The sequence below is a fragment of the Athene noctua genome, chromosome 2, assembly GCF_965140245.1.
Source record: "Athene noctua chromosome 2, bAthNoc1.hap1.1, whole genome shotgun sequence".
NCBI lineage: Eukaryota > Metazoa > Chordata > Aves > Strigiformes > Strigidae > Athene > Athene noctua.
This window is the reverse complement of record NC_134038.1, coordinates 143636822-143657057: the sequence shown is the minus strand read 5'-3', so window position 1 is coordinate 143657057 and position 20236 is coordinate 143636822. Positions and strand designations below refer to the sequence as shown.

The 20236-nt window shown below is 43.5% G+C and overlaps 1 protein-coding gene across 1 annotated transcript in view; it reads right to left on the bottom strand.

Moving 5' to 3' along the window:
* The window catches only part of KAT2B (lysine acetyltransferase 2B), a 48005-nt gene extending 29038 nt beyond the window's left edge, over positions 1-18967 (bottom strand). The window contains exons 1-5 of the mRNA XM_074900514.1: positions 18749-18967; positions 10101-10227; positions 4230-4375; positions 3018-3107; positions 1129-1310 (exon numbers count right to left, since the gene is read on the bottom strand). Coding sequence (XP_074756615.1) covers positions 1129-1310; positions 3018-3107; positions 4230-4375; positions 10101-10227; positions 18749-18967 — 764 coding nt within the window. The remainder of the gene's footprint in view (positions 1-1128; positions 1311-3017; positions 3108-4229; positions 4376-10100; positions 10228-18748) is intronic.
* Positions 18968-20236: the final 1269 nt, after the last annotated feature.

Genomic DNA, 20236 nt, shown 5'->3' with positions numbered 1-20236 from the left:
ACCAGAGCCAATGCTAGTTATTGATTCCCTAATACAAGTTGACTCCAACCAACCCTGGCTACCTGACATCTGTATCACAAACAAATGGAGGTCAAGGACCCACCAAACACAGTGTTAGGAGCCCCATGGACTATCAGTAACTGTCCTTTACATCAGGTAGCTATTTGAGGCCATCTGAGGTCATCTGAGAGCATCCCGGTCAGACACAGCGCAGTCTGCCATATCACCAGCCACAGTCTCAACTCACAGCAGGGTTTGCTGTTCTCCTTCACGGAGCTGAGGTTTGTCAGAGGAAAGGCCACCAGGAAAGCGGGCAGAAGGCAGTGCTCATCCTCCACCAGGAAAAGTGTCCCTGGCTGTTCCTGGGAACAGACATGCTGACAGAGACCTTCGCGGATTGCTGCCACCTGTGCTCCCAGGCGGCACGTTAACTGTTGCCTGCACCAGCAGGAACCGTAAGTGCTGTCGCTGTGCTAACTGAAAAAGGCGTTGCGCTATTGTTATGAGAAAAGCAAAATTAAAAGAGACTTGTCTTTTTATCCTAGCTTTTCTTCCCCCAGTGACTAAGTTACTCCTTTGAATTCTGACAGTGTATTAAAAGATCATAACAAGAACTAGCATTTTAAGGAACCTAATAATATCTATTCCCCATTTAGCATTCAAGCATTTATGAAATTACTTTAATTTTTCAAATCTTCCATGATTTGGTTTCAAACTGTGACACTTTACATTGCTTAATATTATCTCTTTTTTGTTTTGTTTTTTTTTTAATTGAATAACAAATTGCCTGAACTTTTAGTACATGAAATAAGGATCTTACACGAGGCTCATATGTTAAGAAGACTGAGAGCAGTTTTGCAAATGTAGAACATGCAACAGCATTGTTAGATACAGTTGTTCGTGACATCTACCCCCTGTTCTTGGCTGATAAAGCACACCTCTCAAAACACAAGGATGTGTGTGAAACTCTGATAACAGTTTATATGAAAACCGTCAGGTTTTCATATAAACTCCATGACTGCAAAAATTCACAAGGTGCACCTGAGGCGTACAGGTACTGGTGTATTCCTGAAATGCGTACACGCCATATTTGTAAGCAAGACTTGTAACAAACAAAACCAGCGTTACCTGGTATAATTCATTTTATACCCTGCAATATCATCATTGGGTGATCTTAGTCTTCGCTGTGAAGGTGTCTCCAGGTGCCAGTAGTTAATGCGGTTCAGAAACATTTTAGCCAGTTCCACTATTGTTTGCCGCTCCTTTGAGGGTAAGTGGCTAAATTTGTACTGCACAAAATTATTCACACCCTTAAAACAGAAGAAAATGATGTTAAATTATTCAGCCACAATTTTTGTAGGAGTGTCCTCAAACATTCCTCACTTTATGTTTATTAACCCCGAACTTGCATTACATGGGAAAGAAAACAAATACTGGAGACTATGAACTCCTTGCTCAACTACTCATGTAGCTGCCACAATCTGGTTCCCCTGCACACAGCAGCAGGTACATCCAGGTGTTTTTATTCTATTCACCTCCAGCAGCTGACAAAGTGAGATATGGAAAATTCTTTATTTTTCCTTGATTCTCAAAGTAAAAAACTTTGTCAAGAAACAGAAAAAAATCCAGCTGGCTTTCTTCTATATGCTCACATATGCATAATTTTGCTGATAACCATGCTAGATTATTTATTTCCTCTGCAAATCAAGTATCACCCATAAACCTCTCCAGCTACCTTTCAGTAGAGGACTAGGGCTTGTGGACTTCTAGTTAAGTTTGTGTCTACACATCATATTATTTCTTCAAGAAGTGCCAGCATGTCCCCTCACTGCACTTTGTACACTGTCCACTTTAAAAAAACCTACTGAAGATAGTTAAAATGTGTAACAAAGTGCTGCAAGATGTACAGATTATAAAACAATTATAATACTAATGCTTAGCAAATAATTTTTTGTGATTGAGTTGCTGAACTGCTAAAAACAGAATTGAAAAGACAGATCTATTTTAAGGGAAAATTATTTCAAAATAAACTGTAAGAAGAATTATCCTTTCATCTCTGTGTTACTTTCTCAAGCAAATTGAACAGTATGAAGAATGTGACAAAAAATTGTATTGTACAAAACCTTTTTAATAGTATATTTTAAGGACTAGAAACATATGGAGATTACATACACTTATTATTTGTTTATACTCAAACTAAAGGAGAATTTAAGGTGAAGACTTCTCAGAAATTCAGCAATAAAGTGTTTGGATTTTCCTAAATTATAAGTTGCAAGGAAATAATCACTGCACATAACAGTCTTCACATTCAAAATATTCTGTTTAACAATAGATCATTCATTCATCCACCAATGGGAAAACATTGAGCTCCTGTTTCAGCAAGGTATGTGAGCATCTGCATAGTCACATTGGAGCTAATATGCCCACTTGCATGCAAAAAGTGCATTCTCAGGAGCTTGCTTAGCCAAAATCTGAATTTGTCATATGTTCTTTATCCACTAAGAGTTACAAAAGCCTCAGTTATTCTTTGGTTTCGGCTTTGTTTTTTATTGTGTACTCTTTGAAAGAGAAGGCTATGATCTCACTGAATTGGATTGTAACATTTGAATTGATTTACAGAAGACAAGTATCATTTTAATATTAGATTTCAAAACTTTGACAGCATTTTTCATCACTTGAAACAAAGAAAGATTAGAACTGCCACACATGAAAGTAGTATTTTAAGTTCATTCTCTAAAACCACAAAAAAGTCGGTTTCACTAAAGCATAAGATGAATGATGAGAGAAGTCAAATAATGTAACTATTGTACCAACACTAAAGGAGAAGCAGCAGAAGTCTCCCACAGTCCCCTAATTGGACAAAGTAATACACAGAAACATCTGCAAACTGTCTAAAATGCCATGTTTTCAAAAACCAGTGCCTATGTTTACAAAAAACCCACAACCAACCAAAACCCAAAAAACCCCACCAAATAGAAAAAACCACCACCAACCAAACCCATATTTTGACTGTTTACCTGTTCAATGCTAGGTTTCTCAAATGGGGGACTTTCCAAAGATCCTTCTACTACAGGTTTTCCCATCTGTAAAATGCACTTCCTCAAAAGCTGTTAAAAATACAGAATTTTTTAATTAGCATACCTGCAATTAGCATTTTTACATACGTAGGGTCAATGGAAGTCACAGGTACACAACACACTGCAAGCAGTGTTGAAAAATCTCCTGGCTATATATCTGCTTGTTTAGTCATCTAAATTTATAGCTACTAAACTTCACTGTGAATTCACCTTCTTTGAAATGCATATAAGAGGCTTCTGTGAGCAAATGCAGGCAGATGTTAGCATTTACTTCAATTGCTTTTCCCGATGTGTAAGTGAAAGGGTAAGGCTTGCAAGTTGCACAGTTTATAGACGGGAGTCAGGGTCAGCTCCCCAGTCATCTAGATGACTTTTGGAGTAAGATACATGTCCTGGTTTCAGCTGAGATAGAGTTAATTTTCTTCCTAGTAGCTGGTCTAGTGCTGTGTTTTGGATTTAGTGTGAGAATAATGTTAATAACACACTGATGTTTTAGCTGTTGCTAAGTAGCGCTTATCCTAAGTTAGGGATTTTTCAGTTTCCCATGCTCTGCCAGCGAGCAGGTGTACAAGGAGCTGGGAGGGAGCAAGGCCAGGACAGCTGACCTGAACTAGCCAAAGGGATATTCCATACCATAAAACATTATTCTCAGTTTATAAACGGGGAGAGTTGGCTGAGGTTGCAGATCGCTGCTTGGGCATCAGTCAGTAGGTGGTAAGCAACTGCACTGTACATCACTTGTCTCTTCCTGGGTTTTATTTCTCCCTTCTTTTTATTATGTTCCTTCTCATTACTATTATTATTACATTTTATTATTGATATATTTTATTATTTATTTTAGTTATTAAACCATTCTTAACCCACAAATTTTACTTTTTTTTTTTTTTTCCAATTCTCCTCCCCATCCCACTGGGAGGGGGGAGGAGTGAACGAGTGGCTGTGTGGTGCTTAGCTGCTGGCTAGGGTTAAACCACAACAATACGGTACACTGCAAGTACCAGAAAGTCTAGCCCATGGTTAACCACTAGAGCATCATGCTACAGAAAAAGTTCTCACCAGATGAAGTCAATACATGCCTGAGGGGCAGTGAAATTGGCTTATGTGTGAAAGAGTGAAAACCTGAGAAGACTACACTACACAAGTTCAGCTTACTTTGAACAAGTAGAAATAAACTTGCTTGGTGTCTGCATCTTCTTCTTTGTGGACACAGGTGAACAGATACTCCACATCCAACACAATCCCCAGCAGCCTATTCATTTCTTCTTCAGACACATTCTCCAGGTGAGAAACATGAGCAGCTAAATGAAAAAAAATCCAAACCTGTAAAAAGTCTACTGAGAGAACCAACAGCACAAGTATTCCCAAGGGTATCTCAAACTAAGCCATAACAGTAAAGGCACTGATCCTTTAATAACCTATTTAAACAGAACATCTTATCAGAAGTAACTGAAATATATGTTGCATCACAGTAAAGGTAGTCCAGCGGTGGTAATTCCCACAGCAAAGGAATGATGGCCGGTTAGAATCACAGTCTCTGTTAACACTTAAAACAGACCACACAAGTCCTGTCTGTATTAATATGTTGCAATATATAAATAACTACATACACTTTTGTCCAAGAGCTATGCTTTTGAGACAAGGTTTCTTGACTAAAAAAAATAAATCTATAATTCCCATACATTAGGTAACCCAGGTGTTGATGCAAGTAGCACTTTATTCTGTGAAGAGTAAGAGTAAAAAAAAAAAAAAAAAAAAGCGAACAAACAGCTCCATTAATAGGCTTTTTGTTTTAAATTGAACATTATTGGCCAAGTCTCTTACTTTCATATCATGTGAGGTCAAACTATGCTTTCTGCACACTATATTAACAAAGCTTTTGCAGATTGCACATGCTCGTTTGTTCAGAAGTTTACAAAAAAGCATCTTTCAACATATCAGAATTTCCAAGTGACAAACTCCCTTTTATCATCTCCACAGATAAATACAGTTCCACAACTGTAATTTTCAAAAGCTTGAGGTTTGTAGGCATGAAGCAGGACATTCATTTCAAGCTGGTTTGAACAACTGTCCCCAGGAAGAGAGAAGGCAATTTAAAATAAAAAGTCAATTCCCAGAAAGAAGCTATTTGCATCACAAAAAGAAACGATCTTCGCTGACTCCGGGCCAATGTACGTGGTATGAATATCCTTTCCCTTGAAAGGACAAGAAAATATCCGTTAAAAGAAAAGGAAAATTATTTAAAAGGTTGGTCATATTAGTTAGTCTGTATTTTAATAATTTTATCAATATTTACCTCTTAGATAATTATTATCTTAGATATGCCAATGTGAATAGAACTGGTAAGAAATTTTCAACATAAATCTGATTCTTTAGTGGGGGAGGAAGTGGGGGGAAATAACACTTGACTTGAAAACTGCCATATTTATTGAACACCTGTCACGTCCCACTCAGACAAGGGAGACATGCACAGGATGTGACACCACCCAGCAAAGACACTGTAAGAAGTTTGGTATGACACCTGCCAAAACATTAAAATTCAATAAATTTGTGTAGTTTCAAGTAAAAAGGACACTGTAGCTCAGAACATTAAAAAGATGCCAGCAATTGTTTCCACTTAAATGAACATTTATAATATAGTGTCTTAAATTCTGAGCATATGCTCAGAACTGAAAGAGGGATGGCCATCGGGAGCTTTCTTTAAGGACAAATATTCACCATTCTGAGCAGAATAAAACAATTTCATTTCTGTCCTTGAGCCAGATATGAAGGTTTAATATTCCCAGATGTCTGTTCTGATCTTGTAAAAGTAATAAATACCCTCCCTAGATGAGCACTGCATTAGAAATTGATAACATACTAAAGAAACCTTGCACTCAACTAACAAATGAATAAAACATCAACACAAGAAGCCATTTCCATGCAGTTTCCATAACAATACTGAAAGTTACCTTGACTACTTAGTGGCTCTATTTAAACATTTTATTAAACTAGAGAAGACAGTGGGAAAAAAAGAGAGACTGAGTGTGTGTATATAGAGTACTACACATTAATTAACTAGTTTCAAAAGTTACTCAAGACTGAAAGTGTTTACCACAGGAAAGTGAACCCTGTAACACAGGAAAAAACAATAAAATTAAAAAGAGAAAAAAGCCTCTGTGTAACACCTGCTCTTCAGGCTGGTGGAGAGTGAACTCTCACAGAATCACAGAATCGTCTAGCTTGGAAAAGACCTTGAAGATCATCCAGTCCAACCAATAACCTCACACTGACAGTTCCCGACTACACCATATCCCTCAGCGCTATGTCGACCCGACTCTTAAACACCTCCAGGGATGGGGACTCCACCACCTCCCTGGGCAGCCCATTCCAACGCCTAACTACCCCTTCTGGAAAGAAATGCTTCCTAATATCTAGTCTAAACCTTCCCTGGTGCAACTTGAAGCCATTACCTCTTATCCTATCATTAGGACTAACGTTGTTCATTAAGACTTATCCTCATCTCTCTGCAACCTCCTTTCAGGGAGCTGTAGAGGGCGATGAGGTCTCCCCTCAGCCTCCTCTTCTCCAGACTAAACACCCCCAGTTCCCTCAGCCGCTCCCTGTACGACCTGTGCTCCAGACCCTGCACCAGCTCCGCTGCCCTTCTCTGGACACGCTCGAGTCATTCAATGTCCTTTTTGTAGTGAGGGGCCCAAAACTGAACACAGGAATCGAGGGGCGGCCTCACCAGTGCCGAGTACAGGGGTAAGATCCCTTCCCTGTCCCTGCTGGCCACGCTATTGCTGACACAGGCCAGGATGCCATTGGCCTTCCTGGCCACCTGGGTACACTGCTGGCTCCTGTTCAGCCGGCTGTCAATCAACACCCCAACTCTCCCAGCACCCAATTCAGTCACACCACTTCACAGTGTTATGGTAGTGACCCAATACATCACTCAAATAAAATATTCACTGAAAACCCAGTATTGGCCCAAGCTGCAGGCTGAGCCACAAATAGAAGAATAAAAGTTGTAGGTAAGTAGACAGAAATAAGCTCAATAACCTAATACATATAGCCAAACAAATTTATGCACCAAAAACTGCACTGGCTTGAAAATTGAACCATACCCCCAAAAAGAGATGTCTCAAGCAAGACTAATGTCTAGGATTGCCTTTGGAAGAAAATAATAAATAAAATAAGGAAAAAAACCCTAACATCCTACATTTGGCTTTAACCAGTACAGGAATTTCTACATTGCTATTTCAGCAGCTCTCTGAGGAAGAGAAAATGAAGTGCAGATGATAATCTGAAGCCTACACACCTTGTGGTCAGTCTGGTTTTAAAGGTATTCACAGGAACATGCTAATGTAGAGGAGATGAATAGGAAAATTATCTTGGAAAACACTGCTGAAAGACATATTTTTGCCAGTAGTATGAAGAAGAGGACAGCAACTCATTTGTTATTTCAAATGAAACATCATCCTCATTAGCTGCAGTCAGACGACTAAGAAACTTTACCTTTTCTAAAAACAGCAATAAATAAAAATACAGTTAGTTCCATAAGGTACATTTCACTGGTACTGGTTTTACAGTACTGTTGTTTCCTGGTTCCCTAACTAATCAGTGCTTTAAAGATTTTTTAATAGACCAAAACCAGCTGCAGCCTTTAGAAGAGCTCAGTTTTTCTACAAAATACATAGTATCCACAAATTTTGCTAAAGAAGCAGGAACTGACAGGCACAACATCTCATAAGATTAAAAAAAAAAAGAAAAACCTCTTTCTTCAAAGGCCAGGAATGAAAGGGACAGGTAACACAAGATACCCTAATTGCATAACCAAGAGCAGCACAAAGAAGTTGCATGATGAAAGGTTGAAACTAACCTGGCTAAAGTGACCAAACTTTCTGTCATAATATGTATTTGTTAATCTTCTTCTGCAAGAAAACCTAGAGATTTTGGATATCAGGAAAGGAAAGAAATCTGCTGAAAGGCCCAGAACTAGATCAAATGTAATGAGAGCATAAAAGAAAAGAAAGAAGTAGAAATAAATCTCAATTAAAAAAAAGTATTCCACACAATGTACAATATCATTTTTAAAAGTAAAAGCACAAATGATTAATGTTGAAGGTTTTAGATTTCCTTTTTCTTGTTTCACTGTCCTAGGTTTTTAACATCAACAAAAATTAAATAGCAACTGCTTCTTTTCAATTAATTCTGAATATTATTTTATCTCAATTTCTATTCAATAATTGCTAATGTATACAGAAAAATTAATCCGCTTTTATTTTGGATAAGTAGAAATTCTTAAAAAAATAATACAGTGATTCACCACTCTTTTGCAGACTATGTGGGTAACAAATCATTATTATTATTATGGAGGAAAAAAACAAACAACCACAGCAGTATTTAACAGCAGATATTAAAACAGTTTGGGTTGGAAGGGACCCTAAAGATCACCTCGTTCCAACCCCTGCCATGGGTAGGGACACCTTCCACTAGCCCAGGTTGCTCAAAGCCCCGTCCAACCTGGCCTTGAACACTGCCAGGGAGGGGGCAGCCACAGCTTCCCTGGGAAACCTGTGCCAGTGTCTCAGCACCCTCACAGGGAAGAATTTCTTCCTTATATCTAATCTACATCTTCTAAGCTCTTTCATTTTAAAACTGTTACCCCTTGTCCTATCACAACACTCCCTGATAAGAGTCCCTCCCCTTCTTTCCTGTAGCCCCTTTAAGTACTGGAAGGCCGCTATAAGGTCTCCTTGGAGCTTTCTCTTTTCCAGGCTGAACAACCCCAACTCTCTCAGCCTGTCCTCACAGGGGAGGTGCTCCAGCCCCCTGATCATCTTCGTGGCCTCCTCTGGACCCACCTGAGCAGGTTCGTGTCCCTCTTATGTCTGGGGGCCCCAGAGCTAGACAGCACTGCAGGTGGGGTATCACAAGAGTAGAATAGAGGCAGAGAATCCCGTCCCTCAACTTGCTGGCCATGCTTCTCTTGATGCAGCCCAGCATACAGTTGGCTTTCTGGGCTGTGAGCACACACTGCTGGCTCGTGGTCAGTTTTCCATCCACTAATACTCCCAAGTCCTCTGCAGGGCTGCTCTCAATCCACTCATCTCCCAGCCTGTATTTGTGCTTGGGATTGCCCTGACCCTTGTGCAGGACTTGGCCTTGTTGAACTTCATGAGGTTCACATGGTCCCACCTTTCCAGCCTGTCCAGGTCCCTCTGGATGGCACATCCCTTCCCTCCAGCGTGTCCACCACACCACATAGCTTGGTGTTGTCAGCAAACTCACTGAGGGTGCCCTCAATCCCACTTTCCATGTCACCAACAAAGATATTAAAAAGCGCCAGTCCCAGTGCTGACCCCTGAGGAACGACACTCATCACTGCTCTTCACTTGGACATTGAGCTGTTGACCACAACTCTTCGAGTGCGACCGTCCAGCCAATTCCTTACCCACTGAGTGGTCCATGCATCAAATCCATGTTTCTCCAGTTTAGAGATAAGGATTTTGAACGGTTGCTTCCAAGATATGCAAGCTGTCTGCACATTAACTTATACAATGCTAAGATACGCAACCTAGCTACTATTTTCTGTGACATGGAAAAGGCAGTTCTTTTTGTAGGTAAGAATACCTGCTTTAGCAATGTTCAAGAATATTTTATAGTTTATTCTATAGTAAGAAAACATAATGGAGCCTACAGCAGAGATTTTATTCATGTTGTAACTAAGGCAGCTGACAAAACAATGTGAGGTTAATGCATATGTTACACACAGTATTAAAATTGTTATGGGTAGCTTAACAGTGCTGTTGCATTTTAACCACTTAGAATGTCTGGGTTGTTAAAAGTTGTACCTTAGTTCAATTTCTTCAAAACTCATTTTAGGATATTTCCAACATATTTTAAGCTAAGTTACTGTCATTTATGTCCAACTGTAACCCCCGTTTCTAGGTCTTGGCATGGCATCTTGACTTCCGTCTCGCAAGAGTAGAGATTTCTGCGTACAGGCACGCGGACTGCAGGAGAAAGGCAGAAGCTTACCCAGCGCGTGGCTGCAGCTGCGGCAGGGCTCGGCGAGGCTGACAGCCGCCTGCTGCAGCTCTGCCCGGGGCGGCGTGGGAGGCGGGTTGGGGTTCTTCCAGCCATTGCATTTACAGGACTCCTCAGCCTGAAATCAAAGCAAAGGGGTATCGATCAACCCTGTAAAAGCACAGGAACTTGATGAAACTGCATTATTTCAAAAGCAATAAAAAGTAACATTATTAATTACAAGTTGTTTTTTGTTTTGATGTTTTGGGGGGAATTTTCAGAGTGTTTTGTTGTTATTATTGTTACTTTGGTTGGTTTTGCTTGATAATATACCACACAGCTAGACTTTATTTTCTAGAAAGAACCAGAACTGGAATAGCACCCCAAACCGAGAGATTAACACAGTTCTGATAAGCCAGCTGTACTCAGAAAAATACACACACAAACTCTGGCTAACATCTTTAAAGAAAGCCCTCATATAGTAAAAGAAGTATTCAAACATTTACTAGGATCTCAACATGTAGAGATCCTGACACTGAGACAGTTTCAATGATTTAAACACAAACAGGTTATCCAACAGGCAATATATTTATCACTGCCTTATCAGCTACACTGGCATGCAACTAAAACCAAGCCCATGACAACCCAAGCAGGGTTAACTAAATACTGAAATAAGCAAACAATTACTGCACTATTGAAGAAACCTGTCCAAAGCAAGGCTTGGCCACAAAAGCAACAGATGCCAAAGACAGTGATGCTACTAATGCAATCTGCTGCTTACCCTGGAAAGTTTATTTACCCTCGCTGTGTATGAAAGACCACAGATAGATTGCAGCTAAAAGGGGTGACCATGAAAGGAAAGGTTGTGACTTTGGTAGTTGTGTCTCAAATCATTCAGAAGTTTGAAGTACCGATTCTAGTTATCCAAAGAGCAGCTTTATAGGAAGGGATTTTCATCTGCATATCCAAAATATCTTAGTTATTTTCATGGTAACGTATTTCTAACATCATCCATACTCCTATTTGAAGATCTAATCAGAAGAAAAGTGTGCTTTTCTACTGTTCAGAGATATCTGTGCACTGTGCTGTAACAAGACACTCATGAATTTGCACTGCCAAGACCTCAGCGAGAAAAGTATGTTAACTGCTGCATAATATTTATGACTGAAACAACCTTAGTAGGAAAAAATGTGATGTTAATATATCCAGCATTAATGTGTCATTTTTCAAAACCGATTCTGAATATATTTAATGCAATCTATTTCAGGAACCTATTTCATTTTCCCTTTATGTTTCCAAATCCCATTTTACCTAAGGAAGAAGCACCTAGGAGAAGCAGAAAGGATCACAGCTTGACAGCTCCTAAGACTGACAGCTTTATAGATTGATGGTAAATTGTTCTTCCAAACTAATTTTAATATTCAGCAACCTGAGCACCAAGAAAACTGCTGCCTGCAGTTTGCTGAACACCACATGATGTTTTCACCATCTCTAATGCTTAAGTATTTACCCGCCTGGGCTCCTGGCTCCAGGTGCCATGGCCTCTGCCTGTGCCCAGGGCGGTCTGGCAGTACGAAGGGGTATGAGTGGCATTTCCAGAAGCCAGAGCCACCAGGATGAGTCAGAAATCCACCTGTGCGTGCCCAGCAAAACCACCTCCACATAATTTCCCTTGGAAAGGGGATAACCTGCGTCACCTGAACCCCCTAGCTCTCCAAACTCACTGCGTGGGTGCAGGCTGCCTGCTACCCCGTCTATATATAATGTGGTATCAGGGAGGTTTCAGTATGATATGTGGAGAAGATTAAAACAATTTATTCTATTTTAAAGTCTCATAAAATGCAATCTGGATAGATTTATGGTGAGTTTTATGTTATTTTTCTACCATGTTTTCTATGAGTAATATGATTGGCAGAGAAGTGAACAAGGCCCGATGTTATTTTACAGCTGAAACCGTCTCTTACAGCTCCACAGGCATTGAGCCAGTTTTACTTTTGTTTGTTATCCAGACCTACAGGACCTCTTAAAGTTTAATGACTAGAAAGAGAGATCAGTGATTGAATGACACCTGCAAACCAAGGACTGCCCTGGTGCAGGGACTTTGGACATCTGTGAGATGATGCGAAACCCCACTTTCAATTAGCGTCTCCAGCTAGACAAAACCAATGCCAAATAAGCTATCCACATTTGGTTTGTGGGAGTGGCAATGCTGCCATGAAAGTTTTTGCAGTTAAAACAAGGATAGAGAAACCATCACAGAAAAAACTGTCAGAAAATGAGATTATTGCCAAAGAAAATTCAAGACACGATCATAAAGAAGTTCTCAAACAAAAACTGACTGAATATTATTTTAGGGAAGTAAAATTTGATCTTTCCCATGCAGCTGCCCAGACAAATGTTCAACACTGTAAATTACTAACATAATATAATGCTTATTATTAATTGCCTTAAATCATACCACAATGAAACATATCCAGAAAAACCTCCTCAAACTAGGCACAAGCTTTTTGAGAATTTTTTCTGAGTGGAAGCAGTATTTCACAGAAGTTCACCACACAATGTTTACTATGAAGCCTAAAAACTATAAACATTGAGTAACTACACAAACTTTAGTGTCACACAATAATTAACAGCAAAGACGCAAACAAACAGATGTACAAATCGTGATAACAGCTCAGTTAAACTGCCAAGAATAAATATCAACCCACCCACAGAAGAATAAAAACAGCATGTTCAACAGCAGATTTTTTTCTGCCCTCGGTAGTATTTCCTCGCCAGATCTCTGAAGCAGCTGTTAATCTGTATTGTTCAAATTATTCCAGAGACCTTTCTCAAACAACAACAAGGGTGGGTATTTTATTAATCTCTCTGTAAAACACCAGAATCGGCATAAATGTTCTGTTAACCACGGGTAAATATAACCCAAAAAGTTCCTCTTTAAAACTAAGCTTTCATCGTAGATGTTGCCAGTGCAAGTATTTTGCAGTGAATATGCAATGAGCATTCCTCAGTGGCTTAAATTGCTGAGTTAAGTCTTCCAACAGCATTTTGTTCATTCAGTCCTTTCTTTGACTATCTTCAGCTTTTTTCTTTTCTTTCTTCCTTCCTTTTTTTTTTTTTTTAGTCACTCATCTGCTTTTCATTAGAAAATAAAGTATGACTTCACCTCCACAAAAACTTAATTTGAGATCAAAACAGTTTTGAGAGGAAGAAGGAAAAGAAGCATTTGAACTCATACAACCAGTCTTTGGAGCCTCATTTTCTTGGACATCTGCTGAGCTTTGATAAAGCCACTGGAGAAAGTTGGGGACTTCTGCCTTATTGAAGCCTGTAAAGTAATGACTGCCATCTTTGGGGGCCTGGGCATCACAAACACTGCATCTTCATTGGCAGTTTTAATAAAACTGGATGATTGCAATATAATAAAACACAGCAATTACACACTGTTGTCTGCTAAAAAAACAAACAAACAAACAAACAAAAAAAACACAGTACAGAAATTCTGTACATTTTGTACTGTACATTATAATTTCAATCCTTTTTTTGACATCTTCCATGTTAGGTGGAGCATTACAATGTGGGGAATCAAACTGTCTGGTAGGTCTGGGCAGTGAAAACTGCAACTCTCTACAAACTAAAGTTACTCTTTCCTTTAAAATACTGAATATACTGATAGCAGGTCAAAAATGGACAGTGAAAAAACACAGAACATTTTAACCCAAGCTGTTAGTATTTTTTTTTTTTTTAAAAAGGAAGCATCTGGCAGTTACTATATTGCACATCTCAGACCCTTTTAAGTGGGCTTCAGGTGTCTAAATTCTAATGAATAAAGAAAGAATGTTACAGTAACTTGTGGACTAAAACATTCCTCCCCTTTTCAGCCAGTGAAATGAGCACAGAAATGTGCCAAATTCAAGATAACTTAACTATGAAGTGAAAGACCCCAACAGTTTTAAAATTGAGTTTCAAAACAGCTACTGTGCTTTCCAACTCAAAATCATACAGATTGCCCTGTTTGGTAACTGAGATGCAAAGCAGACTCAACAGATTATGAATACACAACATTATAGATCTATTTCCAGCAAGTGTAATTACCCTAGAAAAAATATTCTTCCTCCCAACACAAAAGCTGTATAGAATACCCTGTAAGTTTTTTTCCTGTAAGAAATAACCTCAAATTGATGCTTTCAACAAAGAACACCACAGAAACCATAACACACACATTGATAAATTTAAAATAGATATTTTTCCTACTCAGATGTCCAGTACCCAGCAACCAGACAGTTGGACACTGCTTGGAGAGTAACTTAAACATATCAGGAACATAAATGGCCCATTTATCTTTAAAAATACAGAATAGATCAGTTCAATGCAGCTCTAAGGACATTTTCTTCATTTATTGATCAATCCAAGTATCATATTCTCTGTATTTTCCAGTTTCGCTTACAGAATAGATGTAGGCTACCATATAAAGCTTTTATTAATAATAGGGGCCCAATTCCCACCTTGTAAAGTTAATGGTAGATTTCCTATTTAATTTAAAGGAAGGTGCTTTAATTGGGGTGGTAAGACATTGTAAAACAGATTCACCCCACTATGAAAATGATCGTAAGAAAGCTTTAGATATCTTGTATGTCTCCTACACCCTTCTGCAGAAAACAACTTTAATACAATTCCAGTTGAGCTTTAAGGAGCTGTAATCACACTATACAGAGTCCAGACGCAATACAGCCAAGTCTGACTCACATTAATCTGCCTTATAGAAGTCAGGAAAAAAAAAAAAAAAAAAAAAAAAAAAACTTCATTATGGAAACATTGGTACATATTTACCCTATGACCTCTTTTTTATGTGTAGGAACAGGAAAATTCCATAGAGGTCACTCTAGGATGAGAAGTGAGAAGAGCCTCTACCAAGAGTGAGCAGCTGGTCTGCAGCCTGGGACCCAGATTTTACTTCAACCTCTGACACTCAGTCACCTGCCGCAGGGCCTTGTCCAAGTCATCTCATCATAACTCTTCTCATTCTTTGTTCATTTTGTTTATCTAAAGCATAAAGTCTTTCTTCAAGGAGGTACTGCTACTTGTGCAAATGCCTTAGGCCACTGGGATTTAATTATATTTATAAGCATCCAGTCACTACTGTAAGGTAACAAAATTCCCAATTTTACAGAAAACTTAGTGTACTAAATTAGTACATATTTCAACTTGTTTATAAGAAAAACTCCCAGTGGGACTGAAGAGAGAGTTGTATTTTCACATACTGTAAACCAACAGGGAAAAAAAAAAAACAACATAGGAGGCTTCCTCCTACATTTTCATTAAATATATTTATGTGTGTAAGTCACACAGTGTTGCTTTTATATAAAAAGTGCTGCAAGCTCGCATGCCTAATGCTCAGTTTCACACTGGACAAAACTAAAACGATGTATGCAGCCATTTATATGCACACAGATATAGCAAGTGCCAAATACAAAACCCCGCACAGCATACAGCACTACTGTGCACTTCCAAAAGTTGTGAAAACTGTGCCAACTTCTAATATGTATCTTATTGTTCAGAATGTGCATTCTTCCACACACACACACACACACAAACCTGGGCATTTAAGAAGGCTTTTTGACACAGAAGAGCCTGTTCTCTCCCTTCCACCCCAACCTCTTCTCACAGGGGTAAAGGTCAAACAAAGCAGCTCAACAGCTACAACTCTCCGGTCCCAATTCTTTATCAGGAAAAAGAAACAAACCTCACAATTGTCTAGTCTGGGCAGCATCTCCCTGAACTTCACTCTCGTTCTACTCAGAATATGTGCACATTGAAGACGCTTTGCCAGCTGTCTTAGTCCACATTTCCTGTGGAGTAAAGGGATCACTGAAGAAGGACCAGGAGGTCCCTTTTGGGGACTGAAGCACTCTACCCCAGATCAGTGCCTTCCACCCTTTTCTGCTTGCCATTTCTGCTGTCGCCAGTAAGACTCAACCTCTACATGGCCACTGACCTCTCCACCTTCTTGCATTGCTGCTCTGCATCCCTAGCAAACACACACTCCCTGCCTCTGCAACTCCCAGCATCTCTGAGGTTAAGTTTCTAATAAATTCTGCATGCTGAATTTTGTGATGAATTTTACGTAGGAGAAGGTGATCGATGCTAAGGATTCCATTACGTGTTTTCTGCACTCCAACTTGTACAGCTCTATGTAGATTTAGAGAAGATTCACGTATGGCCACTATTTGAATTAAGACAGATGTCCCCTTTGAAGATGGTGTATTTGCCTTCTCTCACTCTTTTGCATTCACACACAGAAATGCAAAATAAGTGGAAGAGAAGTTGCAACCCAAAGTAAGAAAAAGTTCAAAGTTACAGTTTGCTACAGTTTCTTGCAAGCCACTGATGTTACAAGTCAAGCAGTGTTGTTTTGGAGCATCTGCCAGGTGTTCAGGAAGAAAAATACATTCTTCCACCCTGCTCCATCCTTCCCGCTTTATCCCACAGGAGAAGCCACTTGATTAGTTTCCAAGGAGCTTCCCATCTGTCTACTTGCTTCTGTTTTGAGACCTAAAAGAAAGCTGCCTGCCACTGAATTACTGAAGCAAAGTGAAATAGCAAAGGTAGGTCTTGCATTTTAATCTGAACACAGAGAAGTGCTTAGTGCTATGGCTGTGCCAAGATCCTGGTGGGAAGAGGCCCTCAGCCATGGGTCCCGCTCCATCCATCACTGGAGTGCCAGCGGGGCATGCACCCAGGACTGCTCACAGAAGAGGGCCAGCAAGGCCAGCCCCGCAGAGCACCGGCAGTACAATCTGTCACCGTGCAGTATCCCACCACCAGAGCTCTGGGAGAGGGAAAGAAGGGCTGGCAGCAGGCCACGCCGTGTCCTCCCCTCCCAAATGGCACTCACCTGCCTTCCAACAAAGCACCTGCGGCAGGTGCATGTCTGGGGCTGGTGAGTCCCCAAAAAAACAAACCGTTTGGGAGGAGACAAGGCTACCTGTGCTTCTTCACAGGACAGCTACCTCTGTGGGGAAAAGCACCTCAGGAGAAGGCTTTGGCCCTCACTAAGATCTTCCGGAGGTACATCAAGGGAAGAAAAAAAGAGCCGACCAGGGAAGACAAAAGCAGTTCACACACACACACGCACTCCCAACAGCCCATGAAAATCTTACCCACCCCCCCAGCCAACTTTAATTAACAGAAAGTCTTGGTAACATTAAAATATGGAGGTGCAAAGAGAACTCAGCACTGGGGAAGCTTCAAACCATGTCACCCAGCCTGCAGCGAGGGCTGCAAGTTTGAAGTATGCGAGCGGCTCTTTTAACTTACTGACACCAGGGTAGTCTTGCAATGCCCCACGCATGCACCAAAGCTGAAACAGAGGTGCCTGTAAGGTGTTTGGAAACAGCTAAGAAATTGAACTGTGACTTCCTTAATCTGCCCTCACATGACAGGATTGCGGCATGCCTCCAGCATACAGTTAAAGCTCCTCACACCATCAGACAGGACCACAGGGTCATACTAGGATGTACACATTAGCGTTTAGTTTGTGCTGTCACTTAACCTTGCCCTTTAGAGGCTCCAAAGTAAGGGAACTGAGAAAAGACACAGATTTCCCCCAAACATTTATTTTCGACTCTGAAAGCGTTACTAGAGGAGCACGGCCCACCCGAAGATGTCAGAGCTGCCGTACACCCAGGCACTGCCCTGGCAGCAGCAGCGCAACCCCGCTCCGAGCATGCCAGCCCGCCTTCGCACGCCTTCGCACGCCGCATGTGCACACGCACAGGTGACAGCGCCAGTGGTCACAGACCCCCGATGGTGGGAGCGACAGCTCCGACCCAACGCCTTCCATCTCCAACAAACGGCCAAGTCCTGCTTTGCCCACCAAGAAGACAATCGCAGGTGGCGGGAAAGTGGTTATGGATGGAAACACAGGGCAGCGCTCCTGCACACGGGTCGCGAGCTCGCAGCGGCGATCCCCGCTGGGGCAGGGTGCGGGTGGACGGCGGTGCCCGCCGCCGGGCCGGGTACCGGGCACCGGCCAGCGGGGACGCAACTTTCCCCGTCCCGGAGGCCGCGCCCCTTCGCTTCTCGGCCAGAGCGGCCGGCGACGGTGCCAGCTCGGGGCAGCGGCTTTTGCGATGTCGACAGCGCCGCGCTGCGAGGCCGCCGCCACGCCCCGGCCGACAGGAGCCCCCGCCGCGGCCGAGCGCACCCCCGTCCCCGGGCAAGGGGGTGTCCCCGGTCCCCGGCGGGGTGTTTACGCAGTGGGCAGCCCCGGCAGCGCTGTTAACCCAGCGGGAGCCGCCGGCAGCGGGAGCCGCCCCGCCCCGCCGCCTCCCGCGGAAGGACGGACAGACGGACGCCGGGGACAGGCACCTCCGCCGCCCGGCTCGGGCAGGGGAAGGGCGGCGCTGCCTCCGCCGTCCCCTCCTTCGGCGCGTTTGGGGTCTGGTTTTGCGGCCGCCGGCCGGAAAGCTCCGGGGGAGCACGATCCGCCGGCACCGCCGGAGCCGCCACTTCCGCGCGGAGCGCCGGGCTGCAGCCGGGCCACCCCCGCCCCCCGCCCGGCACGGCCCTTCCCCACCGCCTCCCTCCCTCCCTCCTCCCTCCCGTCAATCCCCACCCTCCGGGGGCGGGTGGGCGCCCGCGGCCGGGCGGCCGGGTACCTTGCAGGCGGAGTAGACGCCCAGCTTCTCCAGCTTCTTGGCCCGCGGCGCGGCGCGCAGCTGCGCCTTCTTCCCCGCGGTGCGCGCCGAGCCGGGCCCCCCGGCGGGGCTCTCGGCGGCGCAGCGGGCCGGTCCCCCGGCGGCCACCCCCCCGGCGGCCGGGGAGCCCTGCTGCGGCCCGCCCGCCGCCGCGGCCCCGGCGCCGCCAGGCTCCGCCATGCCCGCGGCGCGGCGGCAGCAGCCGCCCGTCCGCCCGGCGCGGAGCGGCGCGGAGCGGCGCGCCCGGCCCTAGACCCTCCCCTTCGCCGCGCCGCCGCCGGCTGCTCCCCGGGGGGGGGGGGGGGCGGGAGGAGGGCGCTCCTGCCCCGCCGGGCGGGGGGGGGGTGTGTGCAGGCACCCGCCTCCCGCCGCTGCGCACCGCGGGGGATGGGGGGCGCGGCCCTGCGCCCCCGCGGAAAGGGTGGCGGCGGCGGTAGCCGCCGCTGCGGGGCCAGCCCGGCCCTCCGGAGGCTGCGGCGAAAGTTGCCCCGGAAAGAGGCGACGCCGCGGCTGGGCGCGGAGCCCGGGGACCGGCGGCGCGGAGCGGCCGCGCTCCGGAGCCGCGGTGAGCCCGCGGTGCTGCCGCAGCCCCCGTATCCCCTCGTAGTGCCACTACTTCGCGTGACTTAAGCACGGCGTTTCCCCGCTGTGCACTTTGCAGTCGCTTTTAAAGGATTCTGGTTTGGTTTGGGTTTTTTCCTGCAGATGATTTCTTATTCAATATATAAATACCAGTCAGTTTTAAATACAGGATAATTCGAAAACTCTCTGCTCAGTTCCCGGTGTCATGGTTTTGGGACTTTTTTTTTTTTTTTTTTTTTTTCTGTCCAGGAACAAGTGTTGACAGCAGGTCAGTTTATGTCTTAAAGGGATTACGTTTTAATTGAAAGCTAAAATTAAGTCCATGATCCCACCACTGAAAGTGCGCTCTATGCACAGAAGCAAGTGCCTCGGTTTTGAGGCGGCTGCGCTCCGCTGCACGTATGTAAAAACGTGGTTCAGCTGTGAGAAACCACAAATGGCAGTTCTATAGTACGGCAGCACGGTTTAAAAGGTTGGGAGTGAGGCTGGGCGTTCGCGTGGGATCCACGGCTCTCTGAGGTGTAAACCTGGAGGAGCAGGATCAGTGTGGAAGGGGATCCCAGCCTATAAAGAGCTCTCGCGGACCCAGGGCCTGGCCACCTAGCACGGAGCAGGTAAAGATGACTCCGGACTTCTGCAAAGTTAGGAGGAGTATTGGGGGGTGGGGGGTGGAGTGAGAAAACACTGTCCCTGTGGCCCCCCTCTTCCCTCATCTGAGCTCCTGGGGATATTTTCAAGCGCAGGGTTACACGGCGAGTTGGCATATTCTTTAAAGATGGGAAAACAAAATGGAATAAAATGCTGCAGTATTTTCATGAAAAATGAGCTCTGGGTTTTTGTCGGTATTTTTTGGCTGAGGTTTTGAAA